Here is a 25,840-nt window from a genome sequence, read left to right as displayed (position 1 = left end):
CAGAGCTACAGAGAGATACACCGAGATGCGATGGCACCTTCTAATGGGTTTTGGTCTTCTGTTTCGGTGTTATCTGAGCAAGTTCAAAGCGATTAAAACGTGTGAAAAGCGGCGTTGAAAACGCGAGGGAATCGTTCTGCAGGTCACATTCTAAAGCTTTCAACTTGCCGCCCATTTTCGCCTTCGATTTTGGTTTGGGTTTGGGCTCGTCTTTGAGTTCGGAAACGCGGTCTATCAGCTTCTGACAACCGCATCGTTCGGCGCAACGAATCATTGATTGTGCTCTGCCCCAGCCCCGCCGTGGAGACCATGGAGACCATGGCGACCACGACCACGACTATTAAATGGCGTGGGAGATGGTGCCGTGGTGACGGGAGCGTCGGCGGCGCCGTCAGGTCGCCGCGCCCTATGGCGCCTCGATTAGGCGCGCAGCCGTTGCAGCAAGAGGTCGTCCATCGAGAGAGGGGAGAGTGGGGGTCGGAGGTCGCCTTGCACCGATGGCTCCATAAATTCTTGGCCAAATTGGCGCTTGAATCTGTCAACACACAAACTCGCCATTACGATTTCCACCAGGCTGGCAGGAAAATGCGGAAAATGCGGGAAATGCTCGCAGTGAAAGTCGGTGGTCTACCCCAAGGTCAGGTGTCATGCGCAGTTTAACGGAATCGGGGAAAATGTTGTGGTAGGTTCTCTCATTCTCCATATTCCTTGCTTGCACTTGTCTCTCTCTCTTTCTCTATCTCTCTGTCTCTTTGCATCAGCTGTTGATTATTGTTTCGTTGAGTTTATTCCCCCACCCACCATTCTGTTCTGCCGCTGCGAAGAAGTTTCTCCCTGGGATCCCCCACCGAAGAAAGCGGCTAAAGATTCCACCAGAAAGCCAAAAGCAATCCCTCCGCCGCATTACCCATAGAGGTAGCCGTACTTTCGGGTTCGGGCTGACTGGGTGATGATGATATTTCATTTCATTTCATCGCTCGGTCTATGACTTTCTTGTTTTCTCTGCTGTGGAAATGAGTGGTGAAAAAACATCGCAGTGGCAGTGGCAGTCGCTCGGACTGGTTTAATGTATAAATAATTACACCCGAATATTGCCCCAACGAGGGCCACAGCCAAAAAACTAGAAACTAGAAAACCCAAACAAAATCATAACGAAACTAATTGTCCAACAAATTCCGAATCAACCCCAGTAGTGGCTCTGGGCTAAGCGGAGAGGTTACCCCCGAACGGCGGGGACAAATAAAACAATGACATTTCAACATTTAATTATTATTTTAAATAAAAAATCCCAGAGTTTGCTCTTAATTTCGTCTTAAAAATGTCTCCAAACTGGGTCCAAACAATGCGGGTATGCGGATCCACTGCCGCTTTGTTGGAATCGTTTCGTGGAATATTCCTGGCCCAGATTGAAGACTCTTGTATTAGCCAATTGTAGTATCATATTTCGTGTTCCACTGAACACATGCTGATGACCATCTCCAGGTGCCAGTCGATGCGATTTTGCAACATTTTGTGGCTCGATTTATTTGGAATTTGTGGTGTTGTGTTCGCCTCAGATTAGATGCATTTCCTATGATTTAGGAGCCCCAAGCGACATGGCATGTGGTGTGGTGGACGCAGACCCCAATATAATTGCCGCCTATTGTTGGCGGTGCTCCAGTTTTGGGGTCAAATTAATATAATAATATTTCCATAATGACAGCAAATGACATAAGCACGAACCTGAACCCAATCGCGGTTCCCCAGTCCCCCAGACCCAAAAGTAGCTTGCTTTTTTATGTTTTTTTTTTTGGGCCTCTCCTATAAACTTGTCCACCTGTGCAGTTTGCATCTGTCCGTCCGTCCGTCTGTCTGTCTGTTACGAAATTCTGCGACTGTGGGACTGCATTTTGAAATGGAATGAAAATCGTTTGTCCGCGGGTGCGACCCTGTCGGAGATTGCCTTTGAAAGTGCCTCCGCCGGTCCAATAAATCAAACGATAATCCAAATTGTGGCTCTGCGTTTCATCTCTTGTTCCGATGACACTTGTGGCAGTGTGTGGGGTCTCGTCTCTGACAAGTGGACCCACGGATCGGAGTGGCCCCGAACACCATACCACCTCCAGTTCCAGTTCCACCTCCAGTCCCAGCAACAGCTGTTAGATGTCCGGCCAAGGTCCCGTGCTTTCCATATTTATTCGTACTCTTTAAATTATAAATAAATTTTGATGCAATTAAACGCAAAAGCCAAAAGCCATAAACCAGAAATGCGCCATCGAAAGAGCTGTTTTTCGTACTCCTATCTTATCGGTTATACCCATATATATATGCCTATAGGTACTGTGTATATATAGGCATAGACGTGGTCATAGACTCGCATCGAATGTGTGTCGAGTGGCAGCCACATAAACAACACCTCCACTTCGATCCGGCAAGTGCTCAGCAATCCCTCGAGGAACAGATTCAGCTGAATGCAGAACCATCTAGGGACGAAGGAAAGTAAGGATATTCCTTATCAGGGGGGATCCTAAGAGGCTTGAAGCCAGACACCGAGTAATCTTTACTAAATGGTAATACAATACGATATCTTTGAAACTGAATGAAGTTCCCTTCGAAATCGGTCAGCTATATAATGGAGGCATTCATGGAGCCACCATGGGATCTCCATGGCTGCAGCGATCTAATTTCTTTTGACACATTTACCTGGGGTGGGCGTGGGCGGGGCCGGCTTCGGTTGGGGTAATTCACCTTGATGGAGATTTTAGCATGGAGCCGCGATGACTGCGCAGGCGCGACTAAACTGTAATCGAGACTCTCGCTTTCTCGCTGGAGCTGGAGCTGGGGCTGGGGCCGAGATTGGGATTGGAGCTGTGCCTGACTCGACTTGATGACTGTGAAATTAGACAGCAGTCGGCAGCGGGTGCTGTCTCTCCCCGTATCGCTGTTATCATAGCCGACTAACCGATCGACTGATTGACTGACTCCGGCTCTGGTGCTGGTGCTGGTGCTGGCGCTGTCGCTGGCTCCGACTCTGGGGAGGCTGCTTCTGGCTCTTTCACTTTGCATACGGCTGCCATACGACGCTGAAATTACAATATAAATGTATATATGCGGCATACATACAGAAAGAAACAATCTTTAATCAGCATTTACGCTTTCATCTTTCACATTTCTCAAAGCCGGCGCGCCGCTGGCTGCCGAGTGAAAAACAACACCAGCAATATCGCCATAAACAACAATTCAACCTGTTGACGAGCAGTATGCTGTGTGCGCATGCGCACAGCCAGAGATAGAGATGCAGAGATACAGAGATACAGATACTCCTCAGATACTCGGGGAGGAGGCCGGCCTTAGTATCTTTTGGCTTTGGTTCAGTTTGAAACTATTTTAATTTGCTGGCAAATTTGCATAGTCTGCATATTTTACAAATTTGTTCGTCTATTTGTCTGCTTTAATTCCGAATCGGAGGCCATAAACATTTATAATTTCTTTCTCTTTCACTCCGTCGGGAGCGGGACAAAAGATGAAAGCAAGAGTGACATTTAAAGCGGTCCAGCCCAGGCCTTTATATGGGGGAACCTTTTGTCTGAGTCCAGCCCACATTTTGGGGGGCCTTACGCAACATCCGAGTGTACGATAATTGAAGAATGGGGATCGATCGGCTTTGTGGTTTCGGTCTTTCGGTCTTTCGGAATGCCATTCAGAGGATTGTTTCCAGACTCCAGACTGTGGTCACAATCGAACCGAACTGTCTTTATGATGTTAAATCACAAGAAGCCTGGGAACTCGATGGATACTACGAGCATGGTCTATGAGATTATGATGGATCTACCTTGGGGCGATGTGGATTCTTTTTTAAATATGAATGGGCATTGTCTGAGTGAATATTTACTGCATCAAACATATTTTTGGTATTTGCCGAGTGATAAAAGATTTCAACAGCGATACTTCAATCCGAATCCAATAGATCGTGTGCACAACCGACTGCCGAGACGGCTGAGACTCCTCAGGAATTGCAAGAACAACATGAATGGCGTGTAGGGTACTCGCTGCTCCTCTCGCTGCTCCTCTCGCTGCTCCTCTCACAGCTCCTCTCGCTGCTCCTCTCGCTGCTCCTCTCGCTGCTCCTCTCACAGCTCCTCTCGCTGCTCCTCTCACAGCTCCTTTCGCTACTCCTGTCACTGCTCCTCTCACAGCTCCTCTCGCTGCTCCTCTCGCTACTCCTCTCGCTACTCCTCTCGCTGCTCCGTAATAAGGGTTGTTTTTGCCATAGATGATTGATATCAAAGACCACTCAACAGTTCAGGGTTGCATAGGAGTCCACGTACGATTATGGTCGATGGGTGGAGGGGTAATCCCCCCTCAATTAACGATCATTCGTTCCGTTCTAAGCCTACATTAAATTGTGTAAAATTACACAACTCTGTTCCGCTCGATCATCTGGAAATTGGTTTAGTAATCGCTCGCAGAGCCAAAACGCCTGTAATTAAGTTAATTGCGGACTATCTATCACTTCCCGATTCATTATTCATTCACGAATATTAATTGTTTTATAATTTGAAGGGGAATGAAGGCGGCTTGCAGCTAATTGTGAGCAAACAGAAAACAGAAAACATCAAATCAGGCGTGGAGTGGAGGCACTCATCTTGCACAGCCCAGGGCCCGCATTTGATGGTTAAATATCTTAAAGATGTTGTAATGCAAATTACAGTCCCCAGACGCAAAACATTCCATTCCAGTCCACTCTGCTCCACTCTACTTCGCGCTCCCAAAAATGTGGGAAACGCCAGCGAAGATTGCGCCTCTTTGGGTCCCTCTGTGGGGCTCTGGCTCTCCTTCTGTCTGGGGCTCTGGCTCTCCCTCTCCCTCTAATTAATCAATAAGTTAATCTGCGACAAAAGCCAAAGAAATCTGGCTATGAATTTTCGCTAAACCATCAATAAAAAGTGCAAATATTAAATGAAACACGAGGGAGAGTATCTGAGAAAAGCTTCGTCTCATCTCGTCGCGTCTCGTCTTGGCCTCAGGTTGTTGCTGTTGCTGTTGACATGCACATGACTTTTCTCCTGACATTAGAAAGTAAATTGCCATGAGGCCACTTGGTCAACCGTCAGAGGCATGCACTCCAGCAGCACCACAGCAGCGCCACAGCCGCCACCTCAGCCACCTCAGCCACCAGCCATCACATTTATAAAACGTTATTACGGAAAAAAAGGGGGGGGAAAACATTTCTATTGAACCTGATCAAATGCAGGCGGCGGAGGAGGAACAGGAGGAGGGGAGGGCTGAGCAAACAATTGAAAGTCAGTTAGCCCAAGTGCCTCGGCTTTATTATTATTAATTGGATTTGACTAAAGGAAAGTCCGAGACCATTGTCTGACCCTTAGACAGCGTTTCCCATTTCCATTTCCATTTCGATTATTCGCAATAATTTCAATCGGAAATGCAATTCTCTCCCGTCCCGTGGAAAGACTTTCGGGCCGAGAAGCGAATGTTTCGAGGGCTCTTCGAGCAATCTAATCTTATCAGAACGGGTTAACCAATTTCTTTCTATTTTTTTGCTCACCGATCAAAGTACAAAAACACAGATACACAGATATACAGATACAACTCGTGTGTATGTGGGTGTCCCTCTCTCTCTCTCTCTCTCTCTCTCTCTCTCTGTTGGAGGCCCTGTTGGGTCGAGTATTGGATCCCCAATTAATCGACTGCAAATTGACGCACTGGTCGTCCGGTGATTCATCGCCAGATAACGAAATTTGATTTGATTCTTTCATTTTTTTTATGGCCATTGCAAAAACATGCGTGGCCCACAATTTTAGTAATTTCATTCAATCTTAGCTCCGCAATCACTGCTTAAAGAAGTTATGTACGGTGTGTGCTTATTTCTGCTCAATTTATTTCGATATTAATCGATATTTCGTTTCCTTCCTCTAGTGATCGGTCATCTAATGGCCTGCCATTAGAAGAGCAACTGAACGTCCGCCGGCATCGCTTAGAACTCAAGCCCTTAGCTCTGTTTGTTCCGGCTTATAAAGATTGCTAGTGCTTCAACTAGTCCCTTATATAGTATTAATAATAATGGTACAAACAGTTCTATACTAAAGTAGGGGCATGGCAATCCCTTTTCAGTTTAATTGAATTTTTAAATGACAAATCATTTATCCGGTAGATTAATCGAGTTTCTATAATATTGTGGCATTCTTCTTGTAATTCGTCATTAATCTCGTCGTTCTATGTAATTCGTGGGATCTGTCTAATATTTACTTGCAAAGTGCCTTCAAAAATGATAGGTGCGTAGAAAGAAATCACAGAATCTCCTAAGTAGAATATTGTAGAATAAGTAGAATTTCCTAAGTAAGCTGAAATTGTCGAAATTACAGAGAGGTTGGGAGTACATTGGGAGATTCTAATAACAGAAGCCACTTTTATTAGAGGGGTTCCTTCGTAAATCTATCTGTATGTGCATGAATCGTTAACGATCTGAAGATGGATATGTAGAATATGTACGTTTAAAGACAGGATACATCCTGAGATCAGTTAAACCCTTAGATGTATCTACTATAAGTATCTGCAATGTCTCTGGGTAAATCTCTTCACAAGACGGGTAGAAATAGGCAATGATCTCAGGATTGTCTCCTGCATAATCTACTGCCATCTCCCCTGAATCCCTCAGCTCCTATCCGGTAGATTAATCGACATTATACTAGAGATCTGGGCTGATCCATCTCATGGGGATCTCGAGCATGCCGCCATACCAATGCGGAGGCTTTAGCTTTTGGCCACACAAGTCCGCCGCTTGGCTCTAAGCCGAGTCGCTAGCACTTGGGCCTTGCTGGAGATTTCAAATTTTAACGCTCGAAAGTCAATCAGAAGCACATGTTCGCAGGCACCCGAAAAAAGCCGCGAGGCCGTACCATAAATCAAGCATTAATAAAACCCAAATTGTGCGAATTTCGACAGCCTGCCATACATTTGAAATTCTTTGCTAAATGTCAATTAATTATTAACTGGAACCGCCTTCTGCCTTTCTGCCTGGCGAGCATTCAAATTTGTTATTTAATTATAAGTCGCGGCATGTTCCATGGGCATCTGACAGAGGTCTCCTCCATGATGGAATGTTTGGCCCCGTCCCGGGGTCCCGTCCCCTCCCGCCCGTCCCGTCCCTGGAGTTGGCTCTTCCGAAGCCTGTGCTTGCCTCATTTCCTGCGAAAGTGACGGACAGGCCAGCCGGAGACAATAAAGCACCACAATGATATCATGCTGTGCCTTTGAGCTCATCTCTTGCTCTGCGCCATGTTTTTGCTGGTTCCGAAAACTGTGTTCTGGTTGTGTGACCCCCGCCGACCAGGCCTCCACCTGCGGTTGGGGTTCAAAAGTTGAATGCGGAACCAACACAATGGCCCAAAGGGGCCCAAGATCATGTCGGTAATTCGCTGCTGAATGAATGAATCATAGCGGATCCACTCCCCCAGGAAGAATGGCAAGTGTGGGACATACTCCATTTTATGCCACTATCTCTAGGCAAATCAGGCTGAGGTTGTTCCAATAACAGGCAATATTTTACTCCACTTTTGATGTATTTATTGTGGGTTTCCGATTGTTTTTTTGGCGTACCTGCTGCTGGAACCGTTGTCCACGGAGTCACGCTTAATAAACCACAAAATGGAATTGCTGGGCCGTGTCCACCACGAATCGACCAGGAGGAGGGCAGAGCAGGGCGGGGGACTGCGGCTATCAAAAGCCGGCCGGTCAGCAAATCAAACCGAAACCCAGCCTGAAAGCACCTTGGCCCGGGGCTGAGTCAACTATTTTTAAAACTGTTTGTTGTTTGCTTTAGTTGTTGTTGCTGTTAAATTGCATTTAATTGTTTAACAAAATGCCAAAGCGCCTTATGGATATGTATTTGTGTATCTGTGCATCTATATCTGTTTCAGAGTGTGCAGAGATAGAGATATAACTTATAATACAATTGCTCATGTCGGGCTGGGGGTTGGGGTTTGTCTGGGGTTTCGGTGGGTTGTTCATTGACAATTTTCCGTTGAAATGCTGTTGGTCACCTGCCAGCGTCTCCCCCCTCCTCCGTTCCGCACCGATCTGTCCGTCTGCACAACAAGTTTATGATTGCTGAACCCGTTCCAGGTTTTATTACGATTTCTGTTGTTGTTGTGTTGGCCGGGGCTTGGCTTGGTCTGGCCCGGCCCGGCCGTACACTGCGGAAGTTTCAGGCCAGGAAAAAAATAGATCACGGTAGAGGGGCGGGAATTTTTGCATATTTTAAAATGCAATTGGAAAGGTGAACATTTTGTGCTCCGCTCTGCTCTGCTCTGCTTAATTGCGATTGACTCGTTTATGGTTTCGTAAATGATTTCCCGCCAACTGTCCAAACTGTGACTGTAACTGAATCCGCCCCCCTCCCCCTCCCCAGATTATGGCCATATTTATGCCGTACTATTATTATTATTCACAATTTTTACAATTGCCATAATCGTAATCCCCACTTCATTTCTGTTTCGTCTACTCCACAGCCTTTGACAACAACAATCACGAGCATCATCACCACCATCACCATCAGCACCAGCACCATCATCCGCACCACACGCCGCTCGTCGTCTCGCATCGAAAGGTGAGTGATACCCCCATGGAGGCTGGGCTGGGGCTGCTCTTTCTTCTTCCTATTCCCTGGACATGTACTCGTATTTATTTATGTCTCTCACGTGTCTCTGGTGGGGGGGACTGGGGGGGGAACTCTTTTTAGTGCCCCACAGATTAAAGATTGGAGATTACAGATTAGAATTATGGCTCGTAAAGCTCGCTCAAATGAGTTCATTCCGTATGGATTGTCCGCGTGTCTATGGTCATGTCTTGTCTTGCTGCGGTTCCGGTTCGAGTTTTAATTAAGTTCTAATGATTTATGACAATAGAAGGGGCACTTTGAGGTCCGGAAAGTGTGGTTTCGCAGGGCAGATCAAAGCGGACCAGTCCGTCATTGGGCATTCCCATCAGGTGGATCTTCTGGTGCTTAAAAGTCTCTGAATTGCACTTAAAATTGGACTCAACTAATTAAAGACCAATCATCTAGTTTTAACGGTGTGTTTTTATGTGTTTTACGTCGCGGCGTTGGCTCGTTATAACCATTTCCCATAAGCGAACGGCCCTTCCTTTCGAATAACACGGTTTAAAGTAATGCGATTGTTTGTTTGGGTTTTAGATGAATAGGAAGAGCCAGGAATATCGAATATAGTTTCAATATAGAACCAGTATTGAAAGAAATATTATACCTACTAAAAATCGAAGGAAAACTGAGTGAAATATGCTAAGAGGGTACGCAATCTTCTTCAGAACGAAGGCAGATATTGGGTTGAGAAAGGTCTAAAGATTCAGGAAGTAGTTCATTAAATTATCTTCAAATCCATTGAATAGAAGGATGCTGCCAATGTAGGGTTCCCCTTATTAGTACTTTCTTTTATATCTTTGTCTCCCATTGAGAGATTTTCCGTTTCGCGCACAAAAGAAAGTGGCAGTCGGTCGCTCGATGGTCAGAATATTGGATATAACGTTATTTTTATTTATTCGAATGTGTTTTCGGGGAGCCCAGAGAGCTCCCCATGATTGGTTTTCTTTATTCGTGCGCCAAGAAGTGGACGTACCCCAATGGTGTTTTCAATCAACCCAAGGAATCCACTCCCTGGTCTTCGGCTCGCATCAAATTTAACAGGCCATAAAGCAAAATGAGGTACAACCAGCACAACATCTAAGACTGCGACGGCGACTATGAAGAAGAGAGCGAGAGAGCGAGAGCCCTGGGATAATGTGTGAAAGTGTTGGCGGCACACAGCGGCTTTATGGCGATTTTAGCAGATGTTCAACATGCCCAGAAAACTCCTCAGTGCCCGGTCCCCTCCTCCTCCTCCTCCTCCATCGAGTGCGAGTGCCAGTGCCAGTGCCAGTGCGAAAGTGTTTTCTGAAAAGCCCACGAAGAATGCACTCGAGGGTTTTCTGGTCGGTTCCCAAGCTCAGGCCGAAGCCAAAGAGCGGAGGAAATGCAAAGGCGCTCCACTCCGGTCCCCTCCACTCCCCCCTCGGAGGAGAGTTCACATGATGATCGTTAGTAGCGCTGTTGTTGCCGGGTTTTGGGGGGCAGGCTTGAATCGCTGGTAAGGTAATTAAAACAACGAGCATCTGGTGCTGCAGCGGCGTCGTCGGCAGCGGCTCTACCAACTGCATTTAGGCCCAGAAGATCGTAACATGGAAGCGCGAAGTTTCTCTACGCCTGAACATTTTTAATGTATCTTTTAGTTGGACGGGATGCGGATGGGATGCCCCACAAGAGAGCTGCCTCTGCAGCCTCTGTTCCCCCTCGCCAGATGCCGTTTTCAATTAAGTGTTGCCGCGATTGTTTCCATGTAATGGGTGTGTGTGAGAAATATGCATGTTTCGCTGCCACTCAATGGAGGTTCGTTCCTTATGTTCTGTCCCTGCCCCACCCCCCTGCCTGCCCCTCTTGCGGGTATAAGGCACTGCCATTGTATTCGTTCCATGTGAAATTTCCTAGGCCTTCTGAATGTCGATGTCGAGATGGGGTTAGCCTTAAGATTCTTATAATTTACGCTCCTACAAGTCGCCTGCTTATGAAAAGGGGGGAAACGGTGGAAATATGGGTGGATTTTCTTGGGAAAAGCATAGCCATTGAATATTTAGAGTCAAAGGCACGTATTCACATTTAAAATATTAGTTTTTACGAGCAAATTTTAACCATTCTTCTAGGAACCATTCTGGGATTCTGTTGAACCCACTCTAATGTTGTTCCTTTATTGTTTTACAACAGTTTAAACCGAATAATTGGGACGAACAAAGATATAAAATAACTATTACTGCGGATGCCGCATGGGCTGTGGTTTAAATGGGATGGATATTGAAAGAACAATTATCCAAAATTCAACAAAAATAAACCAGTACAATCTCCAGTGGGACCACAATTTTAAAATTATTTTCTTCGATTTATTACAAAAGGGAAAACGAGAAGAATGGAAGCCACTTCTGGGATGTTTGACAAGCTCCTTGTTCCACACTTTCTGTCCCTTTCTGTCATTGGAAGATAAGCACCTATGTATATCCCCTAGATACTTATGTATCGTATCTATTGCAAAGCAGACAGATTATCGTAGGATTTGCTTCTAGTTTTCGGAAGTATTTTCAGCATTTACAATGCCATTATTCCATTCGGTTGTTAATGGCCTTTTCTGCACGTGTAGCAAAGAGATGGCATTGTGCCCTATCAGACAGTGATTTCCCCAAAACATGGCCATTACAGAGGGTCCCCAATTAATGGAGTCCCCATCACCAGCCCATCACCAGCCCCCATGATGAATCCAGCGATCCATCAGCACTCGCTCATCGGCTGAAACAAGCTCAAATTGGACATTATTATACAACAATTGCAAATTACCAGGAGGGTGGCGGTGGGGGGAAGATTTTTCGGTCGTAAGGTCAGTCCTCCCCCTCGACAAAATATGGGCGTTAAAAGTGCGACTGCAATGCGCAAAAATATTCATTTGTTTAAGGGGTTGGGGGAGGGGTAGAGGGAGGGAGTGTGACAGGGGTGGGGTGGGGCGAACAACAATTGAAATTGAGTGGAAAAAACAATTGCCAGTGGAAGAGGTACGTGGCAGGGGCACAGACCCAGACACAGACAAAGTTGCGACCGAAGGCAGAGAGAGGCCTTTGCTTGAGAGTTAAGAGTGACAGCGCGTGCAGTGACATTTTCCGCTCGAACTGCACTTTAAACATGTTTGACCTTTGTTTTGAGTCGTCGCAGCTTTGGCCACAGATACTTGTATATATATTCCCAAGCCAGAGCCACAGAGAGAGGGAGGGGTACCGAGTAGTTTGGTGGAGATGAGGCCTCAAGTAACTAACTATCGGGTTATGCAATTGCCCAAAGGACCGACCAAAGCGATGCGGAACTTATGGCACCTATCATATGACAAAGCGTGATGCAGACAGCAGACAGCAGATCGTTGGATTATGCATAAATACAAAAATTGATGATCATACGTGTACGGGTACGGGTACGGGTACGGGATAGAGTTGGAGATAGAGATGGAGATATGTTTATGGATACAAATTACTGGTGGCAGCCCACTAACCGCAGAAGACTTCATCAAGACCGTCAGCAGTGGCACTCGGCGGCACTGCCTCCTGGTTTTCCGGGCTCGTGGCTCGTGATCTGACTAACGGACTGACTAACTGACTGAATGACAGCCAAATGGGGCTGTGGGCTGGCGGCTGGGGGGCGGCTCGGGGCAGCTGGGGACTAGGAAGTCTGTGGCGAATTTCTGCGGTTAAATCAACCTACTAAGGTCGCCAGAAATTTGTAATCTATATCGCGGATTGCCAGCTGAATGCTGATGCGCTTCGCCACACTCGACTGCGTATAGGGAAAACACACATACACTGAGAGAAAAACCTTCAAAAGTCCCAACCCCCCTCCCGTCCCACCAGGGGCTTGGATAAGGGCTTGGCCCTCCATTTGTTGCGCTTGCATTGCCATAAATACCCGCAGTACTCGTGTGGAGTCGAGTTTACAATGCAGGAAAAACCAATAAAGCGTTTGACAGTTCGCTGGGGGGGCATTTCTGTAATTGGTTTACGGTTTTCCAATATATATTCGGGTGCGGCTCCACAGATCCCTGCCCCGCAGAGCCGACACATCCGACAGATGTTGAGGTAAGTCTGAGGTCCGCCAAATAGGATTACCTCTCCTCCCACACCGACACACCGAGACACCGAGACACCCAGACACGGCTTTTGGTCGCTTTTGGGGGGCTTTGATTTCCTTTAATTGGGTTAAGGGGCGACTGGCGAAAGAGTTGATCGGAAACGGGAAACGGGAAACAGGGCAGGGCATTCCGCATGGGTTCCAGTTGGGTTTGGCCCAAACTTCCCCTTGGGATTCCCACTAATCAAGGTTCAAAGAAATGTTACAAAATTCTATGAACAATAGAGCAACCCTTGAGGTGTAGGCAGCAATCGTCTTCGCTCATTGTTTAAACAAAACAAATATTAATTACATTAAAAAGCCACAAACCCCATTTTGGCTGTCAGGGTTACGAGTCTCGGGTCTCGTGTAAAGAGCTTCCATATCTCCGAAATAGATAAGTACGGACTGCAGAAGCCGTGGCCTAAATTGTCATAGATATCGGATGGCACTCGCACACGGCCCCAACTTTGTGCAGGACAGTGTACTCTCTGCGAGGTGATTGGGTAATGATTGAGCGGAAAATGAAGCAACACCTGCCCCCCCTCGGTGGAGACACGGTACTCGGGGGGCACTCAGGCAATGCAAACCTCGGCGCAGATCAAGGTTCTAAAAGCACTAAAGCCAGTCCCGAAAGTGTGCACAATTATTTACTGCAAATATTTCCCCCTGAAATGAAACACTTTGGGCCCTGCCTGACTCAAGTTCGGGTGTGCTCCCAGCGGAGTGACTAAGACCCTAGCGGCCCAAAAGCGAGCAAGAGCCGAAATAAGTCATAGCCGTTTTTGTTTTCAGAGCGTGAACAGCTGGCTGGCCTACCTGTTCCATTTAACTGGCCCGCCTGTACTTTTATGGGTTCGGTTCGTCCGGGTGGGGGTACCTTATGCTCCAGTAGCACCAGCAGCAGTCCCAGCAGCAGCCCCAGCAGCAGCCCCAGCAGCAGCAGCAACATCTAAAAAAACGTTGCAAGTGGCAACAACTGCCGCTGCTTTTGCTGCCGCTGCTGTCTGATAAAAGTAGCTCCAAAAACAATGGCAGCCACATGGCTCTGGCTCTGGCTCTGGCTCTGCCACTGGCTCCACTCTGGAAGGCGACTTGGATGAGTGCCTCGCCGTTTGTTTTATGCTTCGTCTGGTTCCCGGGCTGCGGCTCTGGTTCTCTGGCTCTGGCTCTGAATCTGACTCTAGCTCTGGCTCTGGCCACGCTCTGTGCTATTTCTACGCATTTATAATAAGCGGAACCTGGCACAGTGGGAAGGGAGTAGGCGATCGTGGAGTAAACGAGTATCCAAGCGCGATAAGAGCCCAAGCTCTGGGAAGATCATATATTCATATACCCTTATAATAGTACCCTGTGGGATCCTATCATTAAGAACTAACAGTCGCTATCTAAGTGCTTTTTCTACTTCGATTATTGTCATCCGTGGAATAGTTGGTCTTGAAAATTGCATAGATTCTAGTGAGGGGGAAATTCTTTCATTAAAAACTCTTTTAAAACTAGGAGTTATGGGTTTTTTTTTATGATCTACAATCAAGTGTCTTTCGGAACCAAGTACAATACCTTTTCCTTTTATAGATTACAAATCATTTGAATAGTTTTATTTTTATAATAATTTATTAACACGATGTGGAATATGACAGCTTTAAAAATGGATTTCAACAAGAACATTTTATGCTCAATACTATGCCGTGAGTTTCGGATAAGTGTTCGGATAAGTATGTTCCTAATAATACATCAAAATCTGCCATATATTCAGATACATTTTTGAAGATTTAAGCTTTAATTTTGAAGATTTCTAAAGTATATCGAAAAGTAATAATTGCTTGCCCTGGAACTCCCCAGAGATCCCAGATAGCTACTTCCTTCCATCAAACATGTCCACTTTCGAGCATCTCTGGCCCCACTGTGCAACTCGATGATGGCTCGCGAAGGCGAAGGCGAAGGCGCAGGCGCACCGCTCTGCCATTTCCCATTGTTCTATAGAATCAATCAATTGCTTGGCAGGCACAGCACCAGAACTGCCACGACGCCGACGACGACGAAGAGGATGGAGGATGACGATGACAACGCGCACGACGTCAACATAAAAGTGTCGATCAACTAAACGTTGTCTGGGGTCTGGGGAGGAGGATGATGGAATGGGAGTGGGATATGGGATATGGGAGATGGGAGATGGGACATGGGGAAGCGCTTGGCTTGAGGCCTGCCCAGCCAAGAGGCAAACTTCATGGCTCGCTGGAGCGGCTGGACTGGAATTGTCTTTGGAGTCGCAGACGGAGCCGGGAGCCGGGGTCGGGGCCGCCACTTGGTGCTGATTCTTCAGAGCAATTGTATTTATGGACGTCTGTAATTGCATGCAGTGCCGTGCCCCAGCCCCACGCCATCGTCATCGCCATCGCCATAAGCACCTCCAGCTCCAGCTCGCTGTGTGCGGCGATGACCGAGGCACGTTTGGGGGAAAACTTTTGGGCACCTAAACAAACATCGGGGAAATATTTTGAATTGAATGCCTGTCAATATTTGACGCCTGCCGCCGCCCCCTTGGGACCGTTAGGCAAACAAGAGAATCTGTGGAAACGCTCAAGTGGTGGCACCCTCGAAATTAGAATAAATGCAAACGAATCTATGGGAATCGGTCGTTCGCCGTTCTCCGAGGCCCACAATGAAGCCATAATTCTTAGCCTACCATCCCATTTCAACCAGAGCCCAGCCATGCCACATGGACATGATAAAGGACTCATTAAAACATCACTTCAATGGGCTGGCCTAGCAGCCTCCAAGCCTCCCGAGCTCCAACTGAGTTCTAAGACAGCTGAAGCTGGCAGAGAGTGAAGGAGAGAGAGGCAGAGATACTCGTACCCACTTGTTCAATTGCTTTGCCACTTTAAGGCCCCAACAGCACTCCAAAAGCGAACCAGTCTTTTCTATTCCCGATACCCTGTGGATTGGACGGATGGAGCGTGAAGGATGGATGCACTTTGTGGAAGGTTCCTTGAAATAAGTGCTCAAAACCATTGGATAGTAGTATTCCATGTTTATTTACGATGAGTTCTTTGAGATCTGCCTGTTATTCGGATATAAGATGGTCTGAAGTACTTAAATTCCTTGTTTTCTGCGCAGGGATTTCTTATATCTTGGATATACATATGGATCCAGCTAATCCCCCATTGAAGGGGTATCCAATCTTCGAGAGCCCTCCTTCGATGAGGCATCGTGGCTTAAAGCGTACAATATTTTGAGCAAAATGGAAAGAAGACGCCAAACAAGTTGCTGGCTCGCTTGGGAGAGTAACAGTTACTTTTCCTATATATACACCGAACGTACGAGTGCGAGTGCGAGTATATATCTAATTTTTCGGGACCTGCCTGTACTGTTTGTTCCTGCTGTTCCTGCCTCGTCTGACGTCCAGTTTGGCCCGTCATGGGAAACTGCTGCCTGCTGCCTGCTGCATGCAGCAACTGGTTGCCGCCAGTCACGAGTCGTTCCCGAGCTGGAGACCATTCTATTCTGTGCGGCTCGGTTCTGCCATGGCAGTGATGGAGGTTGGAGGATGGCGGCTGGAGGCTAGAGGCTGGAACAGGCACGGACTTGGCCAATTCATAAGCCCGGCTCACACACTCGCACATTATTGTAGCATTTGTGGCATTATTGTAGAGTTGTGGCTGGGTTGTGGCTGTTGGGGTTCTTCGATTGCGGTTCCGCAGTCATGTGCGAGTCCGCGAGTCTTTCAATTTCTGTTTTGGCTGTTCTGCTGGTGGTAATACGTACGGTACTTGAGCCAATTACCCAATTAAACGCCAGCGTTTTGTGCTATCTCACCGTCCCCATCATCAGTGCCCCCCTGCCCACTCCCCACGTCTCCCCTTGTGATCGCCGCCCCCTCCGTAGATGCCCAAATATTGATAAATATATATTGTACGTACACTCGCAGCATTTTGTAGGCTAAGACCCCTCGGCCATGCTATTTCTTTGATTTGAGTCATGTTCTGGAGGCGTGTACAATTAGCGTTTTGTTTCGGGTTCCGTTATAATGCTGCTAGGGATTATGATCCACCTCTCAACTCTCTGGCTCTCTCCTTCTTTCGCTCCGAAACTTGTCCATCGATTATTATCGATGCGTCTGTCGGGCCTGTTTTGACGCTTGGGGAACTTTGATGGCGATCTTGCCTGATCTTGCCTGTTGCTGTAGGGCTTCGATCGCAATCTCAATCTCAATCGATCTCTCCATCTCTAAGCCTCCATCTCTTTGTGTGCTTTGTGTGCGAGCGCTAAGTGCTCTTCGCGTCCATGTGCGAGAGTGCTTGAGTGCCCGCGAGAGGCTTTTCCAGGTGGCCTGATCCGATCTCGGACTTACCGGAACTGCATTAGGAGTTCTGATAGCAGGCAGGCAGATCGATGGGGGGCAAAAGAGAGGCTGGTTCCCATGGAGAGCCATGAGAACCCCATGAATGGAGGATGGTGTGCTCTCAGTAAACGCCAGCTTCGATCTCTATACACCAGTTGGAGCAACATTGCTAGAAAATAATGTGAAAAATATTGCTGTTCACAGTTTGGGCTTTTGCTGCTTTGGCAAGCGCGTTGCGAATCGCGGATCGCGAATCGTGTGAAGCACTCCCCAAGACATCGTAAAGTACAATCGTAGCTATAGCGTAGATCGTATTTATGTATATGTATATGTATAGGTATATATATAGAAAATTAACCCAGTTCGCACGTCTGTGCCGAAACAAACGCAAGAGTTTCCGAGGCAAACGAGTAGTCGGTCGGTCGTCGGGTGCGCGACAATTGCGAGGGCCCCCCCTCGCCCCAACTGGTAGGGGGGAAGGGAAGGGTAGCTCCGGCTGATAATCATGTCGGGGCTAATTGCAGGCGCTCCCGTCCCGGCAAAATGTGCAAATATTATTTCAAGACAGCCGCCACAAATAGCCAACCACCAAGCACTATCCACCTCGCGTCCTATGTATCTATGCTGGTACTCGTACTCGTATTCGTACTCGTATTCACATTCACTTTCCCCGCCAGGCAGAAGTGGGAGACGGGCAGGGGCTTGGGGCTTGCCTGATGATAAGAGGAGAACATAATTGTGGGATGACATATTGCACTGCACTGCATGCACTGAGAGAAAGCATACTATACTATTCTATCCTCAATCTTCAAGAGGTACGAGAGTCGAAAGGGGTAACCCTCAGTGTATATATTATATAGAGCTTCCCTTTGCGTGGGCGATCGTTGTATCCCAGATGGACATTCCACAATCTACCTCTGTATTTCTCGCTGTGCACGCCTAAGCACTATCTTTCATATTCATACGAGTATTTCCCATACTTCCCTGCCCCTCGCTTGTGGGGCTCTCGGCCTGAATTTGGGTCAAACATGCATACTCATTGGCCTCTCCTACCATCTCCTTTATCGCACTCCCCCCTCCCCTCACCCCCCTGGCAGCCGAGGCCCGTTGACTGTGAAGCTGTGAAGTGAAGAGAAAAAGAAACTGGAAAATCTAAAATTGTATAACCTGCTCTCCAGCGGCAGCATCGGCGGCATCGGCAGCTGCCGGTTGTTTCCTTCAACCCACTGGCCTGGCCCAGGCCCAGGTCTGGTCTGGCCAGAGCCTGCTCTTGGCCAGAGCCTCAGAGAGTATCTCTGTACGAGTACTCGTATCTGCGGTCATAAATTTCAGCCACTTTGATCTTGCCACATTCAATGTAAAGTGCTTAATGGGGGCCCAGCAGTTGACCAAAACAGCAACAGCCACAGAAATGGAGAAAAACTTCAGGAAAAATAAGAAAACAAGAAGCAAAAACTAAACCTTTTGTGTGGCATAAAATTGCATTGTAATTTACAAAAATATTTCCAGTTCTCCCTGTACCCCCCCCCCCCCCCTAACCCCCCCTGTACGGCCGTGTGTTCAGGTCTCCCCAGAGATTTTAATCGTTGTCGCCAGCGTCGCCTTGTCAACGTTGTTGGTCCCTCCCCCCCACCCCCCACGTCTCCTAGACCCCATCTGAACGATCCCAGCGAGCGTTTTATGCTGCTTTACATTGGCGTCGCATTTTTTGCGGCTACTGCTGCCAACATTGATCACGACTGGCCAGATAGTCCAGAGCTGGAAGGAGAAGCCATAGTCAGAGCGAGAGCCATAGCCAGAGCCAGGTCTAGCCGCTCGCTGCACCGACCGACTCGAGAGCTACAAGTGTAGGCTATATATACATATATATATATATATACTCGTATATATAGTGGAGTGGTGGAGTGTATTTATACACGGCATTCTTTCTATGGAAACAATTGCATAAAATGTGAATCCTGATAGCGACAGAAATACAGCCAGCCACAGACTGCCGTCTTCTGCCGTCTTCTGCCGTCTTCGGCCGTCTTCTTCGACTGGGAAATGGTCAAGTCAAGTGGGCAAACAGTAGGAGACCTGTCCGAGGTCCCAGGCACGAACGAGTACAGGACAGAGGCCCAGTCGGACAGTCGGACAGAGAGTTTATGATTCCTGCAGATGCCCATGAGACAATGGACCATCATAATGGATGACTGTGACTCTGGAGGAAGGAAATTCGATTGGATTGGAGTGCCCTTTCTCCCAGTCCCCAGTCCCCAGTCACCAGTCACTTTTCGGCTTGTACCGAACGAAAGAAAAGCCAGACACACCCCTGAACAGCCCGAAAGAGCAAAAGTGCACTCAAATATTTACACCTCAGCGGACAGCGGACAGTGGACAGCGGACAGCGGGCCTCCTGCCTCGTCTTGCCACTTGCCACGAATGGTCCTGCAAGCAGAGAGGGACAGACAGAGAATGAGAATAGCCAGTGAGGGGAACTCCTCAGGCATGGAGGTCAGGCGAAAGGTTAAACTGACAAGATTGACAAGCGGCACACCAAACGGCGACGACAGCCCTGAGCCCATGGAGGGGCGGTCTGGGACTGGGGGACCCTTTGTTTCCGTGGCTGTGGGCCCAACCGAAATGGAACTTTGGAAACTATCTTATAATTGCCGCATTGCATGTTGCCAGGTTTCAACTTTGATATTAGCCAAAGTCTCAGTCCCCGTCCCCGTCCCAGAGACTAGTTTGGTGAGAATGGTGGCGGCTTGGCGCACCCTCTACATTTCTGTTTAAATGTAAGACCCCATAAACCTATACTTTTTTTCGTTTTTGCACTGGATACGAGTACGAGTATATGCAAAGTGGGAACGACTGCGGCTCCCCTTTGGCATATTGCGAGCAGCCCCAGCCCTCGGCCTCCCCTTGGAGCTATCATCAACAATGCACATTCCGTACTCCGAATCCCTGGCGGTTCTGTTCTGTGCTGTTCTGTTCTGTTCCCTCTGCTAATTGCATGGGAAACTTCTCAAGAGTCGATGCTGATGATGGATGGTTCCTGCTTAGAAGTCGCCTGGAATTATCCACTCCAGTGGGGTACTCTGATTAGAGGGTGCCCAGAATGAGGTAGAGGCGAACACGGAAGGAAACCCCCATTGAGTAGTTCTTAAAGAACGAAAGAGTATGTGGCCATTCAACGTGCCACTTTTGGCTTGCACCTTTTCCATAATTTTCCCATTAATTACGAGTATGTCTGCCCCCCCCTCCACTCCCCTCCACTCAGCGCTTGCAACTGTCACTGCCACTGCCACTGCCACTGCAGCTGCAATTCTTCTGCAAATGATGTAAGGGCCGACGGAGAAATGACATTTGTTGTCAGCCTCTTCAGTGGCTAGAGGCTGCAGTCCCTTCCCGGGTCTCAGTCTCAGTCTCAGTCTGTGGCTGTAGAAATCCCAGCCAGCCTAAGGCCGGGCCCCAAGTGAATCGAATGCACAGCTGTCACAATGTTTTATCATTTAATTTTCATAATAAAAACAAAACCATGTGAACAGCCAGCTCAAAGGGGGCAAGGAAGAGAGAAGGAGGGATGCGGATTGAACGGATGAGATCGGAAGCTATGCCATAATGCCCCGCGCCGGGAGGGCCAGGTGTGTGGGCGTCGTCTCGACCCACGTCGAGATGGAGATTGAGCTGGTGGCTGGTGGCTGGTGGCTGGCGCTGGTGTCTGCCGGCAGGCAGCTGCGAATTATTATTTAACGACTTCTTCAGTTTATGTCTTAACACTCGGTGTACGGCTCTTTTTTCGGCAAGTGTTTTCGCCAACGCCAAAGTGAAAGTGAATCGACAGGGGCTGGGGCTGTGGCAGGGGCAGGGGCTGTGGCAGGGGCAGCATTTACAGCTGACACTGCACTTGTGTTTCGGTTTGGTTTGCTTTGGGTGTTTGGAGCTGCCTCGTTTCGGTTGTCGCTCTGTTGTTGCACCTGAACTCTAGCTTCAGATCGGGCTAAAACTTCCCAGCTCTCGGCTAACAACAACAATTAGTGTTTATTTGTTGCTGTTGCTGTTGCTGTTGCCGTGTGTCGCTTTTCTGCGAAGCTTCGTCAACTTCAACTCCAATTAGAGTGTCAGTTTAATGAACTGCCTGAACAGCGTGTTTGTCAAGGCGCCTACCCCGAGGCCCTCTACCCCTCGGACAGACCCCATCGCGGGGGACCCTAACTGCACTACACGATGCAGATTATGATGGCTCGTTGGGCTTAAACGGCGGCCTTAACCTCTGCTTCAATAGTGTCTGCTTTCCTTGGGGAATTATCATTAATGATCGTCTGGTTTTACTCTGCAGATCATCAGCGAAATGGCGGAAATCGTGTACACCGCACTGGACTACAATCTGCCCGAGGACGAGGAGTGCCAGATGTCGCAGGAGCTCGAGAATCTGTTCAACTTTATGACAGCAGATGGTGAGTACAGTCTATAGAGTATATAGTGTAGAGGTATAAGCCCCTAAATCGGGAAAGAACTGCTCCGATTGAGTGTTTCTTTGTTCGTTTATTACTTATCGCCGTGATGCAATGTTTCATAGTTATTCACACAATATTCTGTGCGATTGAGTCACTTTCCGAAGGGGCCTATCCCTCGAAGAGCAGCCTTCGAGCGGAAACCCCATTCTATCAAACCCCACAGCTGCACAGCTGAAAACAAGATGAAGGTCTCTCTCCCAGATCTCCCCGGGCACATGAATCACGTAGAACTTTGATAAATGAAACTAAATGAAACAGAAATGTGTACTCGTATCGCCCGGGGAGGGGGGGATTTTGACCTTAGTTTCGCCTTCGAAGGGGCTAACTATCTTAACTATTTTTCGTTGCAGAGACTGACGAGGATTGCATCGACGAGGGCATCGACGAGGGCGACAAGCGCTGGGACGACGAGGCGGAGGAGGAGCGCAACGATACCAAAGAACTAGAGCACATAATCGAGGTAAGTTTCGGTTTCCTAAACGGTTTCTGGCACTTGAGATGCCGAAATCCATGACTCAGAGAGGGGGGTGCGCCACACCGTGGCGTGACCTTTTGACCGGGCTCAATCTGCTCCATTTGGCCAGCAGCACATTTGACATATAAATATGCTACGAGTGGTATCGATGTATCGATGGATCTGTGGGAAAACTAGTTTGGCGCGCGTTACAGTTAGCCAGCGAGAGAGAGGGAGAGGGGGAGAGCGGGTTGCGCTGTATCTGTATCTTTGTATCTGTATCGCGGCTAACCGCAGCCAACAAGCATAGCCTGGCCCGGGTTCTACTTGGATTACGAGTACCTGACTGGAAAAAAACAATTTGCAATCGCTTCTCGATTGCACTCTTAGCCGCAATGTTAAATAACCAAAATAACCATCAAGACAAGCGCTTTCGTAATCACGCGGAAATCGAGAGAATCGAGAATCGAGAATCCAGAATCCGAAACCTCTCCGCTGCACTTGATTTCACAGACAAATGGATTTCTGGAATTCTCCCCAGCCTTCTGGGGAGACAGCTGACGATCGCTATCACCGCCCAGGCCCCATGGCATTGGGGCGTGTGATAAACCTCACACCGTTGCTGATTGAGTCCAAGTCCGATCCGTTCTGTCCGAGCGCCCCGGGGGAGGTCCGCGAGAGGCCGCTCCACCTCTAATGAGCCACTTTATGGAATTGACACATTGCTGTCAGGCAACAGTGAGCAAACTTCTGCCAGAACCCATGCCCCATGCCTCCAAACAGACTTTTCTAACACCCAAACGAAAAGTGGAAAAGTGCCAGAGTATCCGCAGCTGATGTGCGTAAAATTGCACCGAATTTGGCCAATGGGCAATGGGGGATACTGCATTTCGACTCTGTATTGAAAGGGGGATAGGGTCTTGCCACCAAGAGGGCATTTGAGCCCATACTGCACACTCTTTCTCTCTCTATTGACGGCTCGAGGAAACTTTGGGAACAGGAAACCCACTTTCCTGACCTATATTTAGTATTATCTTAATGAATCTTAGTGGTTGGAAATTGGCCGGAAACCGATACAAAGTTATCTTTTCTCCGAATGGCTGCCATATTTTGAGCCATGCCTGATATGAAAAGAATAGTAAGAGCCACTAAAACGGATTGTCCTACAACAGTAGCAATAAATTCTTCATATTAATCGTAGAGTACTGCTATAGAATCTCCTCTTAAAAGTATCCCAATTCCAATACCCCGTTTAATCACCCTCTCGTTTCAGACCTGCAGAAACCACCTGCAGAAGCCCGCCTTGGCGGACAATCACTACAAAGCCGTGTGCCGGGCCCTGGCAACGGAGACAATAGAGCTGCGCGTGTTCCTCCAGCAAGTCCTGAACAATGGTGAGTGTTTGGCCTTAGATCAGTCATTCGGCAATCGGGGGACTAATGCGCCAATGGATCATTCTCTGCCACAGGTGCCGAGAAGCTGATCAAGGCCGCAGAATCGTCTCCGACCACACAGAAAGAACTGGCGAAGCTGGGCTTCAACGACTGGGTAAGATCTATCTGTCTAGCTATCCCCCCACTGCGAGACACCCGCTAGACACCCGAGTTATGCAATCCGTAGAGCTCCACTAATGGCCTCTGAAGTGGGCTGCCGACTCACGATCACTGCTCGTTGGCACACCTCTTCGAACAGAGTTTGGCCATAAGCCATAGCCATAGCCATCATCATCATAATCATTATCGCAGAGATAGACTGAGAGATCACGCACGATGTCCGCACTTGGGGGGGTTTTCCTCTGCGGTAAGGCGGAAAAAGTGAACTATTTCATGCTTAGGTATTGCCAAATGAAATTCACTTTTAATTTCAATAATGGGCCCGCGGCGACCGACTGATTCCACTTCCACAACCACTCGACCATCATCCTAATGAGTTCACCGCCACCACCGCCGCCATCTATTTTCTGCGAGAGTATGGGCCACACATTAGTCTATAAATTTGTGTGTTTCGGGTGACCTTTGCCGAATGTGTCGAGGCCGTCACAGGAATTTGCCATCACCGTTGGACCTCCGGAACCCATTGAGACCCACACGCAAATTGGCCAGACACGCAAAGACTCGGAGTGGCGCGAAAACATATACTAGAGTGGAGCGGGGTGGAGTGGAGCGGAGTGGAGGGGCTTTACTTTACCGTTCGAGGTGTGTTCGGTTCGTATTGGAACCTCTCCGGTCTCCAAAGTTCTCCAGAGAATAGCTCGAAAAGCTCTTTCGAATACTGTCGAATAATGTAATCCCAGTGCTAATTGGTTGGAATATGCTCGAAGAGATTCTTAGAAGCGTTCGATTTATATGAACTGCTAATCAAATTAAACCCAATTAATTCCTTCATTTCGGGTTTGGATTCAGGCACGTAATCAATGCTAAAAGCTTGACTTGGAGAGAGCTCCGTGCTCTGAGGGAGAGTTTCTTGCAGAATCATTTCTTTAAACGAGAGAGAAGGGAAGTCCCTTGTCGTCTAACCACTAATGATCCCTGGGCTCGGACTTTCCTTAAATTTGCAATCACAACGACCTGCCCCCGTACCCGGGCACCTATCCTCGCGTTTCTCTCGTAATTTCTCCGCCTTGGGCCCCAGGCCCGCTCCGGGATCACGTCACTCGTTTGCCAATGTTTGCATGTTTGATAGAAAAACACAGAAAAACCGCAAAGCCAAACCAAACAAATGGAAAACTTTGCGTGCGAGCCAAACGACAAATCATGCGAGCATGTAATACCAGTACACCGAATACATATGTACCATATATGTACACATCTGAGAGTATCTTCACGCCACATTCGTAATTAAATAAATAGACCATAAATATTTTTGTTTGGCCTTTTCGTGCCAGCTCGCTGTGCATTTGCATGTGTTGAAAGCCGGCGATTAAAGAAGGCGCAGTCGTCTCTGCCAATTGCCAATTGCCAATTAATTGGCCAGACAGGTGGGCCATCATCGCCATCACCATCACCATCATCGGGCTCGAAGCACTCGAGTGTGCGTTGTCTTGTGGCTTGTTGTCACACGAATACTGATACCCGAATCTCAGTGCGAAACGTAGTTTCAGGCCATTGTTGGCTTGATTAAAAGCGCTCTTATCACTTCCTAGCTGTTCGATAAGAGCCCGCTTCTTGTGCCTCTTGGCCCGCCTGGCCATTCGATTGGCCTCTCTCCACTCTGCACTCTCCACTGTCTACTGTCTATTGTTTTTGTGCTCCAGCTACTGCTTTTTGCGGTAGTCCGACGCCCAAGACCCAAGAAGTGTGTCTCTAGTCAGCGTTTTATCAGTTTTTCCCAGAAACCAACAGCCTTCAGAATGTCACAAACCGAGACAAAGATTGCAGAAAGAGCTCTGTTTTTTTTTTTGGGGAAATTTACATTTATTTTGTTTGCGATTCTGCTTGGAGGTTGCTGCGAGTATGATGGAATGGCGGGTACTCTCTTTCCGAAATCGGAAGGTGATTCCCCATTCGATGCCGAATGCTTCTCTCATCAACCATATCGCAGACATCGAGTCTGTTGTCTGTGTTTCGGTTTGCTGCCTGCCGTCATGAGGAGGATGACGATGATGACGATATGGGCCAGCTCCTATGCTAATGTGCCGATCCAGACGATGCAAATGTTGTACGCACATGGTACCATGGTACATGGTACATGGCCCCAACAAAGCAGCAAAGCAACAAAGCCGGAAGCTGGCCCCACGTAAAGGGGGTCGGGTCTTGCATTAATTGAAGCGTGGCGTGGCATCTTCAGCGTTTCCAGATCTCTTT

The 25,840-nt window shown here is 48.0% G+C and overlaps 1 protein-coding gene across 3 annotated transcripts in view; it reads left to right on the top strand.

The window, feature by feature from the left end:
* The window catches only part of spir (spire type actin nucleation factor), a 39,414-nt gene that overhangs the window by 3,445 nt on the left and 10,129 nt on the right, over positions 1–25,840 (top strand). For all 3 annotated transcript variants that reach the window (XM_015181161.2, XM_001355994.4, XM_015181159.2), the window contains exons 2-6: positions 8,508–8,605; positions 21,406–21,523; positions 21,934–22,043; positions 23,311–23,431; positions 23,506–23,585. In XM_015181161.2, the coding sequence (XP_015036647.2) occupies positions 8,508–8,605; positions 21,406–21,523; positions 21,934–22,043; positions 23,311–23,431; positions 23,506–23,585 (527 nt within the window). The remainder of the gene's footprint in view (positions 1–8,507; positions 8,606–21,405; positions 21,524–21,933; positions 22,044–23,310; positions 23,432–23,505; positions 23,586–25,840) is intronic.

Source organism: Drosophila pseudoobscura, chromosome 4 (genome assembly GCF_009870125.1).
Source record: "Drosophila pseudoobscura strain MV-25-SWS-2005 chromosome 4, UCI_Dpse_MV25, whole genome shotgun sequence".
Classification (NCBI taxonomy): Eukaryota; Metazoa; Arthropoda; class Insecta; order Diptera; family Drosophilidae; genus Drosophila; species Drosophila pseudoobscura.
The sequence above is the reverse complement of the archived record's forward strand: the minus strand, read 5'-3'. Positions and strand labels throughout refer to the sequence as shown.